The sequence below is a fragment of the Malania oleifera genome, chromosome 4 (genome assembly GCF_029873635.1).
Source record: "Malania oleifera isolate guangnan ecotype guangnan chromosome 4, ASM2987363v1, whole genome shotgun sequence".
Taxonomy (NCBI): Eukaryota; Viridiplantae; Streptophyta; class Magnoliopsida; order Santalales; family Ximeniaceae; genus Malania; species Malania oleifera.
In genome coordinates, this window is record NC_080420.1 from 90,430,753 (window position 1) to 90,451,711 (window position 20,959).

Sequence of the window (20,959 nt, forward strand, 5' to 3'; positions counted from 1 at the left end):
ATTTGGTTAATATAAGTGAAATTCATAAATCAATTAAATATTATTTATTATACAAACAAAGATAATTTAGACATGAATATTTAAATAAAATTTTGTTGTAAGTTTAATTTTTTGTATAATTTGAAAAGGCATTGTAATAATCTTTTAATTCAATAAGAAAATAAGATAACTTAAGATAGAAATTTCACTTGTCTAAATATTACATTTGAATTACTCAGGAAATTTCACTATATGGTTAACATTTCAACAAGTTTCCTAAATTGTCTAAATTTTGATGAATTTTGGACGATTCGTTAAAATTTCGATGGAAATTATTAAGATGGAAATCAATTGCCATTTTGATTTTGAGGGTGATGGAAAGCAGAAATTTCAATGGAAATTTTGGCAGTTGCATGGAAATTTTTAAGACCATGGTACCGTATATTAGATAGGGAAAAAGGAAGGGGTGTAATGTGTGGGGACAAGTCCACCTAATAACAAAAGGAAAAAAAGAAAAAAAAAGAAAAAAAAAAACACAAGACCACAACATGAAACTGGAAAAATTAACCAAGGAAACCCCTTTTCAAACCCTTTCCTTCACTATTTACCAAGCTCTTCAAATACGCTAATTCCCTTTGACCTTTCATCCTAAACTTTTGCCACCATCCAAGCACACTTCATTTCCTCCAATATTAGTCAATTTTAAATCCATTTTATCCAAAAGCTCTTGAGCTTCTAAGTCCTTAGAAATTTCCTCCACGTGAGTAGGCAAAATTCCATACCTGTGCTGTAAATTGTTAACCAAGCTATCATTGTCAAAGATAGACACTCCTTCCGAACCTTCCAATGGGGGAGGATTAACATAAGATAAATCCCCTACTTTGTTGCAAGAATCAGAGACGTACTCATATGGTTTTCCAATCTCATCCAACAACAACCCCCAGCCAGAGTCAAACTTACTAAAATTATCACTCTCTGAATATGAAAAATCCCTCCATTTCTTTACCTCCTTTTCTATTTTTGTCCCGTTGCTACTTCCAACCCCTTTCTTTGTTAGAGTCTTCCACTATACTAAGTTTTCCTTTAGAATCTCTTCTTAAAAACTTTGCCTGTCACACCAGAATTCTCTCATCTTCAAACACCTTTCTCATTGCAGCACACATATGAGCTGCCTTTCAACGAGCATACACCTAACTTCTAACAGAATCTGGAAAAAAGACATCAGCAATTCCATCCACACCCCCCCCCCCACCCAAAAAAACCAAAAGCAGCCCTGGTTTTTTTTTTACTTCTTTCTACCCAACCTTTTAAACCCTCTTTGATGCTAATAGTGTTTTTAATATCCAATCTGCTTTTGACTCTGAACTGCTAGTATTCTCAGTATGATCCAAAGTTCATTCAGCTCATTTCGAAACTTGGAATGGATTTCATTATCAGAGGGTATAGCATCCTCCTTCCCACTAATTCCATGAGTTCTGGGGTCTGAAATCCTGCCTTCCCATTCTAGAGATCTGGATCCGGAAAAGAATTACCTGGGTCTGCATATCTCGAAGACTCCGACCAACAACCTGACTCTTGCCATTGTTTTTTCAGTATGGAGCCCAAAGAATGAGATTCTCACCTACTCCTCATTAGAGCCTGAGCCAGACTTACCTAAACCTTGGGCCTGCTCAAATAAATTGCCCAGTTTAGATAAAAAAGAGGTACCTTTTTTCTTTCAATCAATTGGGCCATGTCCAGAGCGAGAAACATTCCTCTGGCCCACTCCTCTTTGCAGTCTCCCCCCTGAAAGCAACCCTGGTTTTGTTCTCATTCAATTCCAGTTGGTTTGCGATGATTTCTGTCTTCGAAAGCCCAGCTACACTTGTATGAATCGCACCACGACAGCTACATCACCTCTTTTCTCTTCCAACCAACATACCTTGATTTCCATAAGGAGCTTGGCAGCTGCGACCCTCACCTTTGCCTTTATTTCCTTCCAACACCACCTGACTCCACGATCTGGTGCATGAAAGGCCATCTGCAGCTATACCTCCAAAATCCTTCTGGAGCTAAAATCACTTGTGAAGCTTCGCCAACCATCGCCCTTTGCAGCACCAGGAATGAGCACAAAATTATCTCTTATATTTCCAACCCATCCCCAACTTCAAGAACTTTCCCACCTTTGTCCACCTGATTGACAACTAGTATTGCATGATACCCTTACTCCTTTCTGTCTGACCAAAGGCCGACAACCCATCAGCAAAACATGATGCAGCCTCTTCCGAACACCTTACCGACCTGTTGTGAACAGAATTGCTCTCAACCACAGGAAAATATGAGATCCCTCTGACCTTGTCTAAATGCAAATTGAAGGATTTCCTTTTGATCTGTATCGTTCGGTTCAGCATAGCCGACACCAGGAGGCTTCATGGATCCATACTCATGAGAAGGGGAGAGGTTCGGTTTCAAGAGAGGGAACTAGATAAATACAAGGAAAGAGAGAGGCAGACATGTTTTTCTTGGTGAATTACCCAACCTTGGAGTGATTTTAGAATTTGGAATTTGGATTCTTCCATTGAGGGGTTGGGGGGTGGGTTCTTGTTTAGTTAAGGCTCATGTATCTTCTCCTCTTTTTTCGGGACATATGGGATGCTAAAGTTCCTTCTAAGATCTGCTGCATAATAGGAGGCCTTCTAAAGCTTTGTTTCCAGTTATGTGTCTCGTGTGGAAATAGCTCTGAAAATGCATCTCATGTCTTTTTGCACTGCTCAGTTGCTTGGGGACTCTGGAGCATTCTTGGAGTTCTTGGTGAATCGTTGGTTTGTCTAAAATCAGAGGAGGAAGGATTTCTGTTGGTTTTGGGAGGGGAAGGATGCTGGGAAGCTATATGTGCTGTTCTCTGGGGTAATTTTGTCGGAAAAGAATGCTAGATTCTTAAGTTGTCAAGGGATCTTCTCTGGGACAGGATTTGGTATTTGGCTTCTCTTTTCTTTAGGCTTATATGGCAGGTTGTTTTAAGGGCTGGTGTCTTCAAGATGCTATCACATATTAGGTGGCTTTATTAAGTTGATGCTGGTTTTCTATTTTTTTTCCTCTTATTTTGTTTAGGACTTTTTGTTCTCCTTAATAGTATTTTCTTATCTTTTCTTTTATCAATAAAGCTTCTTTCTGTCAAAAAAAACATGTTCAAATTCTTGTTCAACATCATCAAGTTAATTATCAACGTTAATTGTTTGTTATGGGAACTGATTCATGAAATGTAACTTGTATGTACTCTTCTACCATTGAGGTTCTAATGTGATAAACTCTATATGGTTTACTAGTTAATGAGCTTCCAGGAAAAATTCCCTCATCCGATTTGGCATCAAATTTCCAAAGTTTTTATTTTTTTGATGGTGGGTTTTATAACATGCCAAAGTTCATACAGTGTCTTCTTGATTAGTGGTCTTATTAATACTTAATTCAATATATGACAAGATGTAAAGATTTGCTTTGGTCTGAAAACATGGCTACTTCATATTCATTAAGCATTGTTCTAGCATTTCTTAATGTGTTTTCTGTTTCATTTCTACAACTTCAAGGTGTTCTAGACACCAAAAAATTCTGTTGATAGCCATTATCATTTGAAAATCTTCAAATTCAAGATTATCAAATTCTCCATCATGATAACTTACAATATAAGTTATTAGATATCCTCTTTTCATTTTGAACCTTTTTACAAAACTCCTGAAAAAGCAATCAATGCATCATCTACAGCACAATTAGAATCTAGTAAAATAATCAGCATTAACAATAGCATAAGATTTACCACCCAAGTCCTTATGCAGAAGCTATAGTTGCTTAAATGTATTGACCATGTTGCTATTTTTGAAACTAGTTTTGATTTGTTTTCCTTGGCTTGAGGGAAGTCCTGATTGAGCCTTTTAAAATGTTTGAGCATCCTTATGCTTCTATTGGTGTCATTTTTGTCATTGCTGCTTTTGCTGTTGCTTCACAAATGACTGCACTGTTTTTGTTGTGTTGCAAGGAAAACTTCTGGCCTTGAAGTTGTGTGGGAACCATTTCCATAATTGTTTTTCTTTTTGCTTGGTCATCATTTCCATAATTGTTGTTAATGATGTATTGCAGTTCAGATGGGGTCATGGAACTTGAACCAATGAATTCGTACAATCGCCTTCTCTTGCATCGCCTTGCAGATATATTTGGGTATTTTCATTATTTTTTCGTTTGTTGCTAAATTCTATGTTTTTTGGCATCGCGTTGATGCCGTATTAATATTTACTATCTTTACTGATAAAAAGAATTATTATGGAAATTTAAATTAATTGTATGGTGTATAGTATTTTTTTTTCTTCCCATGTAGTAGTAGTCTTTGAATAGTTTCATGTTTGTGTTATTTTTTTAGATTTGCACATGAATCTGTTGGTGAAGGAGATGATCGGCACATAATTTTGGAGCGATGCCCAGAGACATCAATGTACATACATATGCCCGAACTCCCAATCTTTATTTTCTCTTCTTTTAAAAGACATTTTAAGTCCATTCAACCTTGTTTTTTTCTTTAATCCCTGCAAATCATAACATAACATAACATGACGATGAAGAGGTGATATCTTTTTTGAATTTTATGTTATCAGTCCTTTAAATCCATACAAATCATAATGTGGTGACATATTTTTTTAGTATCTTTCTGTTGCATGATGAATGGAAGCAACATATTATATTTGTGAAGGTGTTAGGTTGTGGGCCAATGATGTATGTCATGCCTTAAGACTCCTCTGCTCATGCAGCCCATTTGTAGATGGAGATATAAATGAACAACAAAAACCATTCATTATTGGGAATAAGACAATCTTTAACAACCATATAATAAACATGAGCAACAAGACAAACACGGGACTTTGTGGCAGCTACAGCTTTGATACCATATTGCAAATTTGAAATAAATTGAAGTTTGAATGAAGATAATACAGCCCTCATGGTTAGAGAGGGAAAAACGAAGAAGAGATCAGAGGGAGAAAACCCAGTTGGCAGTGCCCTGGAGCTTACATACAGCTCAAAGTGTGCCCTCTTTATGTGTTTATATAATAGGACCTGAAGGACTAAATACTCCCTCCCCTTTTGCACCATCTAATTACTAAAATAACATTTTATTCTAACACTTTCCATGAGGCTAGAGGTGTATGGATATCACCAAATCCTGTCTTGTTACAACAACCAGACAAGGTGGGTTTAAATAAAGCTGTTGTGGAATTATCTCATAAGTGATTCGAAGATTTCACAAATGGTGTCCTGTGCAACCTTCTTTAACACAGCGTCCCTTACAAAATGACGGTCAACCTTAATGTGCTTCCTCTCATGGAACATTGGGTTGCTAGTAATACAAATGGCAGCTTGATTATCATAAAATATATCTATGGGCTTTGTTATCAAGAATGCTGTTTCCGACATAAGGGTATGAGCTATAGTTAGCACTGGATTAGATTGTTTCTTGTTACTCCAAATAACAAGATTATCTCCCACAAATATACATTATCTAGTAGTAGATCTTGATCTTCAATGGAGCTAGCCGGATTTGCATTAAGAGTATCTCATGATCTCATAATTTCTATTGCATTTATCTATCAAACCTGGGAGAGCTCTTAACATGCTGTCGAATCTTCCAAACAGAATCCTGGTGTGGTTGCTTGGGATTTTTCTTAAACTGATTGACCGCCTTCACAACAAATTATAGGTCACATGTAGTGATAGTCAAGCATACCAACTTGCCAACCAATTATTTGTATCAATGTTTATCTTCAAAGTCTGGTCCAACATCACAACTTCCCATTGGAATCTGTAGGAGTATAAAATGTTCTAGCGCTGCACTTAGTATGTCCAAAGTAAATAGGGCTTTACATTGTACAATCTCAATGCCTAGAAAGTGTCACATTAATATTATACCCAAGTCCTTGATTTGAATTTTTTTTTTCTTGAAGCCATGGCTTGACACATGTTACTCCACTCTTGTCATTGCCAATAATGATGATATCATAAACATAAACAACGAGAAGTACCACAAGAGCCTCCTTTTTTGAGTCTATAAATGTGTAAAATCACTGGCATGCTCTAGATTATGAAATTGATAACCAATATCAACTTTGCATGTGTGCAATTTGAAATTAATTATGAATTTATTATGTTTGAATTCTTGCAAGAGGTCTAGATTGGCGGTGTGCGCCAAAGTTGGATATAGAGACATGTGGCGGGGTCTTCTCCAGTCCTAGTCTTGGAATTTCTAGAGAGTTTTGGCTTGTGGGCTTGAATCAGGGTTCTTTAAAGGGAGTTCTACCCTTTAGCCTTTTCTTAAGCTACTCAAGCATCCACATAATTCGTGATACTTGTTCCTTCTATTTTCTCTCATCCTAACCATGTTTCATGACTAGTTTCACTCAAAAATCCATCTTTTCATTAATTGTCAATCTATTATTGGAGGATGACATTTTGTAGGGGATTTTTTTTTGACACTTGAATAGTTAGCTCTCTTTTTCTCTCTCTTTGACCCCACTCACCTTGGATTCCTACTAGTTCGCGGAATCCCTTTCGCCATCAAAATACCTTCACTTGCCACATTCCATGCTTGAGCTTCTTGGGATTTTCCTAATCTCCTCTCATGACCCTCTTCAAAACATCCAATTACTGGTGTATAGCAAAGCTCTACTCCCTTCTCAAGAATCCCTCCACATTTTGGTGACTCCGTTGGGGAGAGTTTGATTTTGCAAGGTTATGGCTAAGAGAAAACTAGGCAGTCAACCAGAAGCTTCCAATAATCAACCGACTCAAGACACTAGGAATAGGGCAGACTTCAATGATCATCCAATTGCGATGAATCCCTAGGCTTTGCCAATTTACCTCTGTGTGGGAACAACGAATTCTAATGGTCCTCTTATTTTTGGGAGCATGATAGAGTGTCACCGGCTAAGCTTGTTCAGGGCATTATGCTTGCCTATGACCGCTTATCTCGTGTGTTTGGGATGGGTTTCCATCATGTAAATACTAGTGTAGGGTTATTTTCTAGTATTTATTTCATTGTAAGCCAAATAAGACAGTATGACTCCTCGGTCACTTTGATGTTTCCTAATGCCAGAGTGAGAATGGCCTAGAAAGCTCTTTAGGGGAGGGTGAGTGTTCATCAATCATTGTAAAACTCACTAGCAATTGTCAACGTGCTTAGCCTACTTGCCTCCCTCGCTAAGTACAACATGTCAACGGAGGATTTGTTAATGAATTACGTTTGCTTCAATATTTACTGCTTGGTTGCCACGACTTTCATGAATTGATTATTATTTCCGCTGCTATCTGATTGAATGTTAATGAAAGTGCTTCGTGGATGAATGTTGGTAAACAATAGGCTGGCTAGTTAAGCAAGAGTGCTTTAGCTAGCGCCGCACGGCCCTTCACAACGGTGTGAAAAAGGCGGACCGTGACCAACCTAAAGAAATCCTTCTACCTCAAACTCTGCAGTGATCTCTTTGACACCACCTTTTAGGGAACAGTCCCTATTTTACATTTATACCTCCTGCAACCACCAAACCTCTTTCACAAGTTAAGAATGGGGGATCCACTTCACATGCCCCACCAAACTTGACTCCTTCAACGCCCATCACGTACAATTTTGACCCATACATCGCTAAGGAGAATTTGGACAAGATTTTGGAGAGTAATCAAGTGAAGTCTGTTATCTCCGAGGTGAATTTTAGTCTTCCTTATATAGATTAGATCATCTCCAAGCTTTACCCAAAGGACTAAGTCGTTGCCAAATTTAAACTTTTCAATGGCAATTTTGGGCATTTGATGAAGTTTATGGAGACATCCAATGTCTTTGGATTGGATGAAGATCTCAAGCTAAATAAAGCATAAATGTGGTACCAGGGTCAGTGGAAACGTGGGGTTAGATGTGTCATCTTTATTGTGAAGAGTTTTCCACTCAAGAGAAGGTGACTTTGGTGGATCTTCAGAGGGAGCATCTGAAGTCAAAGGAGGATCTAATAGACTATGTAGAACACTTTTGGGAGCATGTATTAGACATCCAAAACAAAATTGAGGAGTGGGAGCCTGTAAGTGTTTCCATCTAGGGGATGTTTATTGAATATAGGGCATATTGGAGAACTTGGTGTTGCCATCCTCTACTACCCTAGTGGAAGCTGCTCGGGGTCTTTGTCTTCAAAGTCTTTCTTTTCTAATCTTAGAAAATCGAAAAATCTTGGTCCCTTCCTTTCAAACAAATTTGTTTGGAAAGAAAAGGTTCCATTAAATTCCGGTTTGTCATCTTGACTTCGATTCTTAACAGGATCAATACGAATGATGTGTTATATATAAGGACATCGAACAAAGCCATTAGTCCAGATATTTGGATGATGTGCTGTGGGTCAAACAAGACTTCTAGCTATATCTTCATTCATTGTAAGGTTGTGAGATACGTGGAACAAACTTTTTTTTTTATTTTTTTCCCATATTTTGGAGAGGAATAGGTAGCTCTAGAAACTATTCATTACTTTTTGACGGTGAAGTTTTGGGGTTTTGTGAAGACTAAAAGAGGAAGGATCTTTTGGGATTGGGCGTTTTTTTTTTTGTTTTTTTCCAATGCTATGGTTGCTTTGGCTCGGAAGGAATGCTATAATCTTGAAAGATAAAAAGACTTCTACAAATTTGCTTTGGGAGAAAATTATCTTTCTTGCTTCTTTTTGGGTACATTCTTTTGGGGTCTTCGGGGGTCTACCGTCGTCCGATATCCAAAGGGTTTGGAAGGCAGTGTAATTGTTTTTTAATTTTGTTGTTTTTTTGCTCTCTTTCTTGCATTCTTTCTGGGAGGATTTCTTATCCTCCATCCATTTTGACTATTCTTCTCATTAATAGATTTGTTTGGTTATCTTAAAAAAGTAACACTCTAGAATGTGATAAATGTTCGCGAGTGTTCATTTTCTAGAATAGTTTTAAATTGTTAGTCATTTATTATTATTCATTTGAAGCAGATATTTTGAAATAGGAAATTATACTTTTCAACTAGTGCTTCTTGTTACAGAAGTCTGTCCAGATTATTAGAAGCATAGTGAAGTGCTTGGTCATAGTGGTGTTGTTGTGCTGCAAGAGTTTTGTTTAAAATTTCCTTGTAACACTGTTAATTTTGTGACTTTTCAGGCTAATCCATGAGAAAAATCCTGTGTTATCTTTGACTGCATTCCTTTGATTGGGCTGCATAATATATCTGCTTTGTGAATAATTGGTCCATTGACGGGCTTCCTAACTGTTGAATAAAATCCTGTGAAGTTGCGAATAAAATGGGTTTTTCTGCTGGGCACCAGATGCATTTGAAATGTTAGAGCTTCAATTTTGGCCCTACTACTGAACTGGGTCTTTCTGAAATTGACAGTGTGATATTGAACGGTTTTTGAAATATGAAAACTTTTACATACAGAATAGTCATATTCTTACCAAGATAAAATATTCAGGAAGTTTGTGAAAAACATATATATCTTCAGATCAATACAGATACTGCTCATATACTCTTTGTGGTTGGTTGACCTATTTATTTAATTGCAGACCACCCATCCTTGTTAGTGATATTTTGTGGCAGTATGATGCATCTCCATCTCCAGCAATGTCACACCAACTACTAAGGAGAAAAGAAGATTCCCCAGGTAAATTTTCATTTCCTTTTTCTTCTAAGTGATATGTAAGGAATCTCCATACATATATATATACATATATTTTATGAAAAAGTTAGTGGTGATTGAATGTCTAATCAAGTATTTGGTGAAATACGTTGCCAAAGTTTGAAGATGGTTAACTAGTAATTACAACAAGAAGTAACTATAATGTCTTGTTTTTGTTCCATTCATAAGCGCATTTTTTTCTTTTCCTTTTTCAAAGTGCTCCCATTCTTTTTCATTCTGAAATCTAATTTTATATTGCACTATCACATTCCTAACTAATCAAGAAGTTGGGCATACCTAGATGCCTACGCTTGCAGTGTTCTGTATGCATTCCCATTTCCCCGGCTCTTTATCATATACATAATGCTCATCCAGTTCATCAAGATACATTCAAAGTTCAAAATTTTCAACTTTCAGTATGCATCATGTACTGGAGGGCTATTTAGTAGAATGCATGAGGTAGTGTTGCACTGTTGCATATGAGTGCTTTGAGAGAAGCTGAGAGTGCAGAGAGGAAGTTTGGGCAATCCTCAGGAGCCTAGATATTATATGGCAGGAGAGGGAATAGTACTATATGACAGAAGAGTGGGAAGGATAAGAGGATATGTAGGTGATGATACAATAAGTGTATTTATTTTTCTTTTTTTGGTGGGGTGGAATGTATGGAATGAGTGTGGATGTATTTCTAGTGATGTTAGGTTGGGCATTACCCAATCAAGCTTAAGTGAGGACAAGAAATCCTGAAATAAATAAAATAATTAAAAGAAAAAAAATGATTAATAAGAACTAAACAAGAAAAATAATTCCCTGAGCACCTTGAATTTGTTTGTTCCCTTTTTGTCCTTCTTCACCTTACTTTTACCACCATCTAGTTGAAATTTGTTTCCTCCAGGATCAGATGGCCAAGAGCCCAACTTATTCATCAATTGCCGCTTCTAAATCCTTCCTATTAACCTCCTATGCAGAGGTGGGCAGAACCCTATCCATACACTGCTGCTCTTTATCCATTCCATCATCCTCAGAAACAGAAATCCCAGCAAAAGTTTCACTTGAGGAAATCTAAGTCAGAAGCATACCCATATTGTTCCCAAACCTCATCCAAAAACAAACTCCACTGTCCATCCACCCCACAATCACAAGCAAACTCACTAGCAACTTCACTGTTATCCGAGACATCACCCTATTTCTTCTTCTCCTTATGTTTGCTAATCCTCATTTGGAGATTCCACAATACATTAACTTCCCTTCATATTTCTCCTTTAAATTTGTTGTTATCTCACTAGAATAACCTTGCTTCTGCTCAGAAACTTTTTTTTTTTCATTCAACACCCATCTGTAATGCTTTCTGACAAGCATAACCTTCTGACCCTTAGCTTATCAGAGTCGTTTTCCCTTACCAATAGAATTTTCCCAAAACCATCAATTTTACCCTGAATCTCATCCACACAAGCTCCTTGGTTCTTAGTAAAACCCCCTGTCAACAGCCACAAATGGAATCTTACTGGTGATTCCCTCATCACTGCAATTCTCCCACTAAAGGTGCTGAAACATCAACCAAAATCCCTGAGTTGTCTGAGCCTAGTCTCTTTTACTGATTCCTGCCCTTCAAACCTAATTAGATTGTAGTTCTTTTTCCGACTGTGAACCAACTGTAGTAGTGTTCCATGACTTTTCATTACCTACCCTCTCCATGTCACAAACCGACTACCCTCTCCATGTCACAAACCTAGCTGCATTGGAGTTCTCTGGATCAGCATCCACTGCCACCGGAGATTGCACCACAGCTCCACAGGTGCCGCAGCACCCACCCTGCTAAATCTTTGGCAACAAACCTCTCACTGTCACATCCTTCTAACTTTGTTGATCATTATATCCGAAAGGTTTATTCCCAATCATATTGCATCAATGTCCAACTCCAAAACCCTAACAGATCTTCATCCGCTCTCCCCTTCCAAATCCCATGGCATGAAGATAGAATGCCTCTTTCCAGTTGAAAACACTCCCAACTCAAAGAACTTTCTTTGTGGTTCATTTTAAATTTTTAATCGCCAAACAGTATTGGTATCTGCTCAATTTTTTGCATTGAAAATGAATAGCCCTACTTTGGAGAAGACTGTGGTAATTGCACACCCATCATGAAGCTGATAGGTGATCCTAATCCACCAACTGCCCTCTTCTTCTTTCTCTTCTCAATTTTGTCTCTCTCTCTCTCTCTCTCTCTCCTACATCAAGAAGCAAAAAAAAGAACTCTGCTTCATCTCTAATCAATCTCCCCTTAAAAACTCTATAATTATAATCCATCCAAATGCTCCAGGCAATAGCAGAAGTAGCACAACTCCAAAATATTTTCACTTCCTTACAAGTACCAAAGCCCTTGTTCTGTAAACCCTGCCAATGATGCTGGGCACGAACTCCCCAAATGAACCAAAAAGCATGCACCAGATGCTTCAAGAAAAAGAACAATGTAAAAATAAATGAGCACGTGTTTCCTATGGAAACAGAGAATGAAAACATCAGGAAACAAGCTTTCAAACTTTTTCTAACCTGGAGCCAGTTGTTAGTATTAATCCTGTCAAGAATTGCTGACCACATAGAAGCCCTGATTTTTTTGATGGAGTTTTAGCTTTCCAAAACATGTATAAAGGAAACTGAGAACCATTAATGGTCACAGGTGGGCTGATTGACAAGATTTGCAAGAAAACTTCCCCGAAATCCTCATTCTTTCTTGTACTCATATCCCCAAAATTCTCTTTATTATGCACCTATTTTTTTTTTTTTTTTTAACAAACTTCATTTTTTTTTTAATAAAACAAAAACATTTCCAACTCTCTGCAACACATTCACCCCACCCACCCCTAATCAAATCAACCAATCCATAAGGCCCATCTACATATTTCTGAACCTATTTGGAGTATGTCTCCCATTTAACCAAGCTTGAATCAAGAACAATAGGGGAATGATCAGATACAACAATTTCATCTTGAGACAAGTTAGTAAAAGCCTCCTATTCATTTGTAACTAGAAACTGACACTTTGCAAGCCAAGAAAATTGAGCATTGGCCAACTGTAGATCTCTCTAATCACAATCTCCTTAAACTCATCAAGATTGCTCATCTTTGACCTGACTTCTCATGAGAAAATCTAGTAGCATTCAAATCACCCTATCACCCAGCAATGCACAAAAACCAGGAATATGGACCTTTCCTCCAACAAATTCCTAAGACTAGTACAATTAGGATCATGAATAGACATGACAACACCATGAACCCTTACCCATAACCTCGAACTGAACTGATCGTGAAAAAAGACCAACAAGCCTTCCAACAAGAAGGCTAACCCTCGAATCTCACACAGTAAGAATACACTGATGAACCAGTTGCAGGTAAAACCATTCAGTTCATAGATCTGGAATCCCAAAAAATCCTAACTGGGAATCTGTCCACGCCATCTTTGTTTGCTAATCATAAACTCATCAGGGCATGCTTAAAGGACCACCTGCCTAATCTTAATTTTCCCTTCCTAGGATCACCTAGACCCCTGATATTTCATAATTTTTGTCAAAAGATCTTACAATTCTATTCATACTCCCCCTAGTCCCCTAATATCCCTACAATCAGCAGTGCTAATCAACTTCTACAGTTCCCCCATTTTTCCTTTGTTTCCCTCATTCTAGGGGCACTACCACCACCCAAACTTCTTGACCAGATGGACTAACCAATTTAAATGGCTAGCTCATCAAATGATGCCTGTGGATATCTAGAGTCCTTCCCAACACCTAAAGAGTTAATGGAATCAATAGCCATAGCATTGTCCTTTTCGGAAGGCATTAGATAAACCTTCAGCCAAGCGGATTCCTTCTGGAACAAATAGAATACAAGCATTAGATTTAATAACTATCTTTGCAGCCCTGCCAATTCATTTTCACATAAAGAATTAACAACAAAAAGAGAACTAATAAAAAAAAAAAAAAAAGGGCTTGGGCACAGGCCTTGTAACAGGGGTACTTTGAATAGTCTCCATTCTTGCAGGAACCAAAATCTGTTCTGCAACCTTCACTATGGGATCAGACTTTTTATCATCATCCAGGCAGTTTAACTTGAAAGCCTCATCACATACATGTACTGTTCCCTCATTAACACAAGATTCCTTAGTCTCCACCCAATCTGATGGGTTGTTTTGCTCCTCAAAGAGTTTAAGTTTGCCTTAGAAGTAGTTGGTGACATGATGACATCAATATGATCCCCCAATCTATCCAAATGGTGATTACCTCCTTTACCCAAATCATTGTCAAACTCTGATACCCATCCCCTCATCATTTTCCGAATTCCGAATGGGAGAAAACCTAATTAGAGTCCACCATACTCCTTGAAACTGATTTCTGCTTTGAACTTTGAAGCTGGAGTTACCTTAACACTTGTCCAAACCTGCAATGATAGTTTTCACCACCCCTCGCAATGCCCTGTCAGATCCCCTTTCAGGCCCCCCTTTTTTTTTCAGTTCAGCTACATCTCACTTCAGGTTTGACAGAGTAGCATCAACATCCCCTCCGGCCACAGTCGCATATAAAGTGGTTATGATCAGTTGTCTGAGAACTTGTTCACCATCTTGTTTCGAATAGCATGATCACACTGACTCTTCATGATTCTGCCTTCTAGCCAAGTAAACCACATTAGCCAGACAGCTACCCTTGCACGGCTCCATATTTTGGCTCACATGAACTGTTCCTGCTTATGCATACACCCTTTAACCTTCTTTCATAGTTGTTGTACCAGACAGTCTTGAGAGAAAACATAACTTTGCAAGGAACGGTCCATCTGTCAATTAATGTTTGTTCAACTGGTATCTTGGAAGACCTCCTTAAATGAAGAGGAACATGACAGGAACAGGAACTAGGTGCCATGGTTTTAAATAATGGCTGCGACCGTTACGTAACGCCATTACGTAACAGTTTTTTGGGTTACCGATACCGTTACAAACCGCGAAATTGGTGAGAAGAAAAATCACGGCTGTAGCAGCCCTTATGGACCACGTTCGTTACGTAAAGGCCACTACGGCCATTACGTAACCACTACAGGACTGTTACACCAAAAAAATTATTTTATTTTTTACTTTTTATTCTTACTTTTTTCCTCTCTTTCATAAATCATTCTCAATATATACCATGTGACGAGGGGGTGAAAAGATTATAATGAGGATGACAATGATACAAAATTTGCTATTTCTTTAAATACTCATAAGAGATGCATTAATTAACAATTTGAAAATACTAACTTGTTAGGAAAATATTTTATTTTGATAATATTAGTAATGTGATTTTTATGTTTTATATTTTCCAACTACATTCTTTCATTTCTAGCTATTTTATATTTGTATTATTCATATGTGTTATGTGTCTACTAGATGGAGTGTATAATGTATTTTGTTTTAATAATTAATTTAGCACACATAAGAATTTATCGCTGATAAGGACAATGAGAAGTATAAATATGCATCCACATGTAGTTTTTCTATCAATGGTGATTTAAAAAAAATGTAAACTTGTTGCCCTTACCAAATAACTTAGTTACTCAAACTAAAGGATCCAAAATACACTAAAACTCTTTCTAAGAAGGGCTAAAAAGCTTTAAACATGCAAGTACGCTAATATGCAGAAGGTTGTGCGTGCTTCAAAAACATTCATGGCCGTTACATCCGTTCTCTGTTATGTAACATCCGATACTCCCGCTTCTCATTACACCCGTTACCGTTACGTTAAGCTACCTGCTACCGCGATTTAAAACCATGTTAGGTGCTGACTGAGTGACTTTATGAACCCATCCTCTTTCATTACCCATTCAAAATATGGGCAGGACTGTTAAGTCCACTCGGCCCTGAAGAAGTTAATACGATTATGTTATCTAATCTCACAACCTCAGGTTCAATTCCACGCCTTGACCATTTACATCCATCCCACACCCATCTCCCAGTCTAGGTGTAGTAATGTTAGGTCCAATCATATGTTGAGGCCTCATGAAATTCAAATTCCAAATTGATTCTCCCATCTCAGATTTGGGCCAAAAGTCATTATATTCGATTGTGTTGATTGCCCTTAGCTGCACCTTTCCTCTAACCCACAGCGGCAGTGGACAATCAGAAAACCTCCGTTGACTTCAGTGATGCCCGGCAATGGTTTAAAAGGCTCAATCGAGGCTCGCCTCAAGGCACGACATGCCTAAAACTCCTTGAGGCTCAATTCCAAGAAGGCTAACACATTTCATGTTGAGGCTTACGCATTTTTACAAAAGGCATGCCTTTTGCGCCTTTTTAGTTGAGGCTTATGCATTTTGGGTGTGTGATTCTCAAGTAAGAATTGGTTAAAAATTTTTAGCATGTTTGTATAAAAGCAATGTCATGATATGAGTTGACTTCTAGAACTCTTGGACCTCAAAGCTTTTTCCAAAATAATTGAGAGTCGTATCATAGATCATGAAAATAGCTTGAACTTTGTAATAGTGTAGCTATCTCTTGTCATGATTTATGTCATATATTCAATTTAGCAATTTTTGAATAGCCAACAAGTAGTTTGCGAAGTATATATAATTTTTCTTTCTTACATTATATTTGTGATTTTCTTAATTTTTCCTTACTTTTAAAATATATAAAATTTATTTACATATTTTTATCTTAAATTAAAATTCTTAAAAGGCTTATGCCCCAACGCCTTAAGGCTTATGCCTCACCTCTTAAGGGTTAAAACGCCTCATCTTACGCCTTCCCCTTTTAAAACATTGATGCCCGGAAACAACCTTTACCTTTTTTGAACCTTTCTACATCAGAAGAAGACCCGCATTGTAGGCACAAAAAACCAGCAACATGTTCTCTTCGCCTTGAGCCTTACCATCATCCCATCTACTGGCTGTCCTTTGCATGAGATAGTGCAAGGTCTCACAGGAAAGCCATCACCCTGATGCCAATTCACCATCCAGCAACTGGATGTTCCATGTATTTTGTTGTTAATTTTTCTCGAGGCAGAGAAATCTGCTATTATTATTCACCAAGAATTCAAGTGGATAAAATAATTTGAAGTGCATCGAGATTTCACCCAAGGAGACTCATTTAAGCCTTGTACACTCTCCTTCTTCTAATTTGACAATGGAAGACCTTTTCCATGTGTTCAGTTATATGCAGCAAAGGGTCCATAGTCGCGAAATTTTTAAGTTAAATGTCTCTGTGTCTGCCTTGAAAGATCTATGAAAGTTCATTATTAGCACTTTCTTTTAGCCTGAGCTAACCTGGTTGAGCCTCCACCCATGTTCATTGAGAGAGAGAGAGAGAGGGAGATCTGTTTTTAGTGTAGGTGCAAAAATAATCAATGGAAAAAGCTTGGACTAGAAAATTTTGCTGCAGACACTGAAGAAAACTATGTTCCAGCTATAATACCTGGTTAATCAAGTTGATGGAGCCCTCTATAATGATTTAATGCATCTCTGGGCTGCTGTTGATTGATGGGGGGCAGGACTATTGGAACGTATGAGAAATATGACCTTATTGTCAAAGAAAAAACCTGCAGTGATGAAATTGCCAGAACCTCACCACTCAATGGCAACAGCATTCAAAGAAAGCAATCAAAGAAAGGAGAGAGATTGAGAAGGATTATGTACTATTACTCACTGAAACCCAAGTACCTCTACTCACACCATAGTGCTCTATATATCCATCCTTACAGCAACCACTCAAACCTCTAAATTAGTCTGTCAATCACCATCTTCTCATGCACCAGTCGTTTTATCTTGAATACTCTAAATAGAATAAGCAACTTGTTAAAAAGAGTGACAGCAGTGAGAACAGCAGGGCCGAGTGTGGAGATTTGAAAAGATTTGAGAGACCGCAGCAGAGAGGAGTCAAGCGAGGCGAGAGACAGAGGAAGAGGGGTTGCCATGGGAAGAGAGGGAGGCAGTTGTCGCAGGCTTGACCTAATTTTGTATCCCATTAACAATCAATGCATAATCGTCTTATACGGAATGCGACATAGCTGTTCCCTGCTCTCCTCTTTCTGAGGACAGGCATATGCTTTCCACAGAGGGAAATGGAGCATGGGTGTGAAGCTAAACTCATACCAGGTAATTCTCTGTATGAAGCCCTGCAAGAAAATCATGCACCGTCTCTTTATCATCTTCTGAATGTTGCAAAATCAACATTTGTCATAAAGAACACAATTCTGCATTCTGCTCAGAAATTGTCCCATCTTTCTGGTAACTGTGCCGCATTTTCTTCCTCCCTCCCCCCCCCCCCCCCCGGCGAGTTCATAAGCTTTAAAACCATGACCAGCTGAATAAATCTAAACCACTGTAATCCAAATTTCATGAGTTTTATCAAACGATTAAATCTCTACCTGTTTGGTTGCATATAACTAAATTATTACCAAAGAGTTTTCCAAAATCCATAAGTAGGATCCAACTCCTTTGACTTTTTGCTCCTGTTAGGTAACAATACACGCCAGTAGCCTGTATGGACAAGAAGCAAGACCCTGAGCAAGCCTAATAATTACTCCCATTAAACTTTTATCGACCCATACAAAGGGGGGTTGTTCCAGAAGTCCCTAACACTAGTCCCAGTACCCTTGGTGCCAGTAGAAATGACGCTAATGTCTGACATGTCCAAGCACAACAAAGGAAGTAGAAGCATAAAAAACACCATAGGATACTGCAAACTGGTAGCAATTAACAGTGAAACACTCTCAGCATGCTAACAAAGCCCTGAGCATCAATATTAAAGCTGCCATTATAAAATAACTTTGGTAGAATCATAATAATAGCCCCAAAAAATGAAAAAAAAAAAAAAAAAAAAGCATAAAGCATAAAACACCTATTGGGCATTGTGAAGAATCTCTATATGGTGTGTTGTTGGGTCAACTCAGAACACCAAGGGAAAAACCTTCAGAGTTGAGACCTCAATTGTGAGGTCAAATTTCCAAAAATCAAGGAAAAATTGAAAAACTTGGTGAAAGAACTTCAGATTACCACCAACAAACCAAGCAAACTGGGGCATGTTTTAAAATCATTGATCATCTGTTGACATCATTTGCCGGATGCTAATGTCAGCCTTTTTGTCAGATCCCTTTCTGAAGTCGAGTCAATATGTTCACATGGATTGCTTCACAAAAATTATTTTTTTAATACCAAGCCAAAACAAGTAAATTGAGCACAGTTCTTGAAATTTTAAATGGAAGCAAACAACTTGAGAGAATAAAACCAACTTGAATTTCACTGGGATCACCTTTGTTTCTTGAAGAATTGAAGGGAGAAAAAAAGAGAGGGGAGCAGGTATTGTTGGCTGTGTGTCATTTTTTCCCCTTCTCTTCTCCTGTTCTAATTGCCAGGGAAGATTTGGAGAAGCTACCTTTGATTATATGAAGATTTGGAGTTTGGGCGGTTCTGGGGATGTCTCTTGCAAATCCTTTCATTCACATTTAATTTATTCCTTTACTTTCTCCTTTTTAATCATGTTTGGAAAACCAAGGTTCCCTGCAAGGTCAAGGTTTTTGTTTGGTCAGCTATTCTTGATAGAGTTAACCCAACAATCAAGCTATAGATCAGTTGGTTCATATAGTGTTTTATTTCCCAGTATATGTTTGATGTGTTTTAATATTAACGAGTCACATTCTCAGCTATTCTTGTGTTGTTCAGTGGTGTGAAGCCTCTGGAATAAATTATTCAGACTCCTTAGTGAGCTCTTGGTGTGCTCAAGCTCATTGGCAGAAGGTGTAAGGATGCTAGCAGATTTTGGTTATATGCAGTTGATGCAGTGTGGTGGGGTATGTGGTTGGAGAGGAATGCTTTCTCTTTTTAGAGGTCATTCTACGCTTACTAATATGATTTGGGGAAGAATTGTTTCTCTTGCTTCTTTGTGGGCTTATTCATCTCATTTTAATTGGATTTGATTCCTGGACTTGATTGGGTGGCCATGTTGGACAATGTCTGCTGTTGGTCAAGGGTTTCTATACCATGCCTAATTATCTGGAGGGGCCTAGAAATAAGGGAAGATGCCCCTTCACAACCTCCCCCCCCCCCCCCCGTGGGCAAAAAACAATCCTCGGGATTATCTGGGCCCCAAAAGGGACCCATATACCATTAGGTACTAGAAAAATAAAAGGATTTTTGACATAGTATTGTTTTAGTCATGGTCTTAAATTTCCACAAATTTGTCAAAATTTCCGATTTCCATCACTCTCGAAATCAAAATGGCAATCGATTCTCATCTTGCATAATTTCCATCGAAATCTCAACGAATCATTTGAAATTTATCGAAATCTAAAAATTTTAGTGAAACTTGTCGAAATATTAACTATGCAATGAAATTTCCTCGAAATTCAGATGAGATTTTGATTAAAATGAATGACCGAACTTGAAGATAGATCTCTCCCTCTATTTATAATACAAATTAAATACATTCTAATGACAATAATACCCTTACTGACTCTCACTAATTAACATACTAACACACTTAATAATAATAATACTAAGAGACATAAATAACCTCTAACACTCCCTCTAAAGATGGAGCATAGATGTCATATGCTCCTAGTTTGTTACAAATAAATTTAACACGAGAACTCCCTAGCGCTTTGGTAAACAAATCAGCAAGCTGCATATCCGACTTCACATAAGTGGTAGTAATGAGCTTTTGCTCAAGTTTCTCCCAAACAAAGTGGTAATCAACTTCCAATGTGCTTCGTCCGCTCATGAAAGATCGGGTTGGAGGCAATATGAAGAGTAGCTTATTGTCACACATCAACTTCATAGGCTGAGAATGAGGAATACCCAATTATTCCAAAATGTTATTCAACCAGACAAGTTCACAAGTGTGAGCCATAGCTATATATTATGATTTAACACATGACTTGGCCACCACAGTTTGTTTCTTACTCTTCCAAGAAACCAAATTACTACCAACCAAGATACAATACCTAGTTGGGAATCTCTGGTTGGAAGGCGATCCAACCCAATCTGCATTTGTATATCCATGGATATAAGTGTGACCCTGATCACAATATAAAAGACCTCTCTTGGGTGCACCTTTGAGATATCTCAAGATGCAAATTACTGCATCCCAATGACTTGTCTTCGAAGAATCTAGAAATTGACTCACAAAACTTATTGCAAAATATATATCCAGCTGAGTGACTGTGAGATAATTCAATTTTCCAACAAGTTTCCAATATTGTCCAGGATGACGTAGCAAATCATCCATATTTGACATAACTTGCTATTAGGATCCATGGGTGTATCAAATGGTTTAGATCTCAGCAATCCACTTTCAACCAACAA

General features: G+C 37.8%; 1 protein-coding gene across 3 annotated transcripts in view; it reads left to right on the forward strand.

The window, feature by feature from the left end:
- Nucleotides 1-20,959, forward strand: part of LOC131154221 (uncharacterized) — a 58,927-nt gene that overhangs the window by 22,037 nt on the left and 15,931 nt on the right. For all 3 annotated transcript variants that reach the window (XM_058106852.1, XM_058106853.1, XM_058106854.1), the window contains 3 exons: nucleotides 4,090-4,167; nucleotides 4,367-4,438; nucleotides 9,541-9,638. In XM_058106852.1, the coding sequence (XP_057962835.1) occupies nucleotides 4,090-4,167; nucleotides 4,367-4,438; nucleotides 9,541-9,638 (248 nt within the window). The remainder of the gene's footprint in view (nucleotides 1-4,089; nucleotides 4,168-4,366; nucleotides 4,439-9,540; nucleotides 9,639-20,959) is intronic.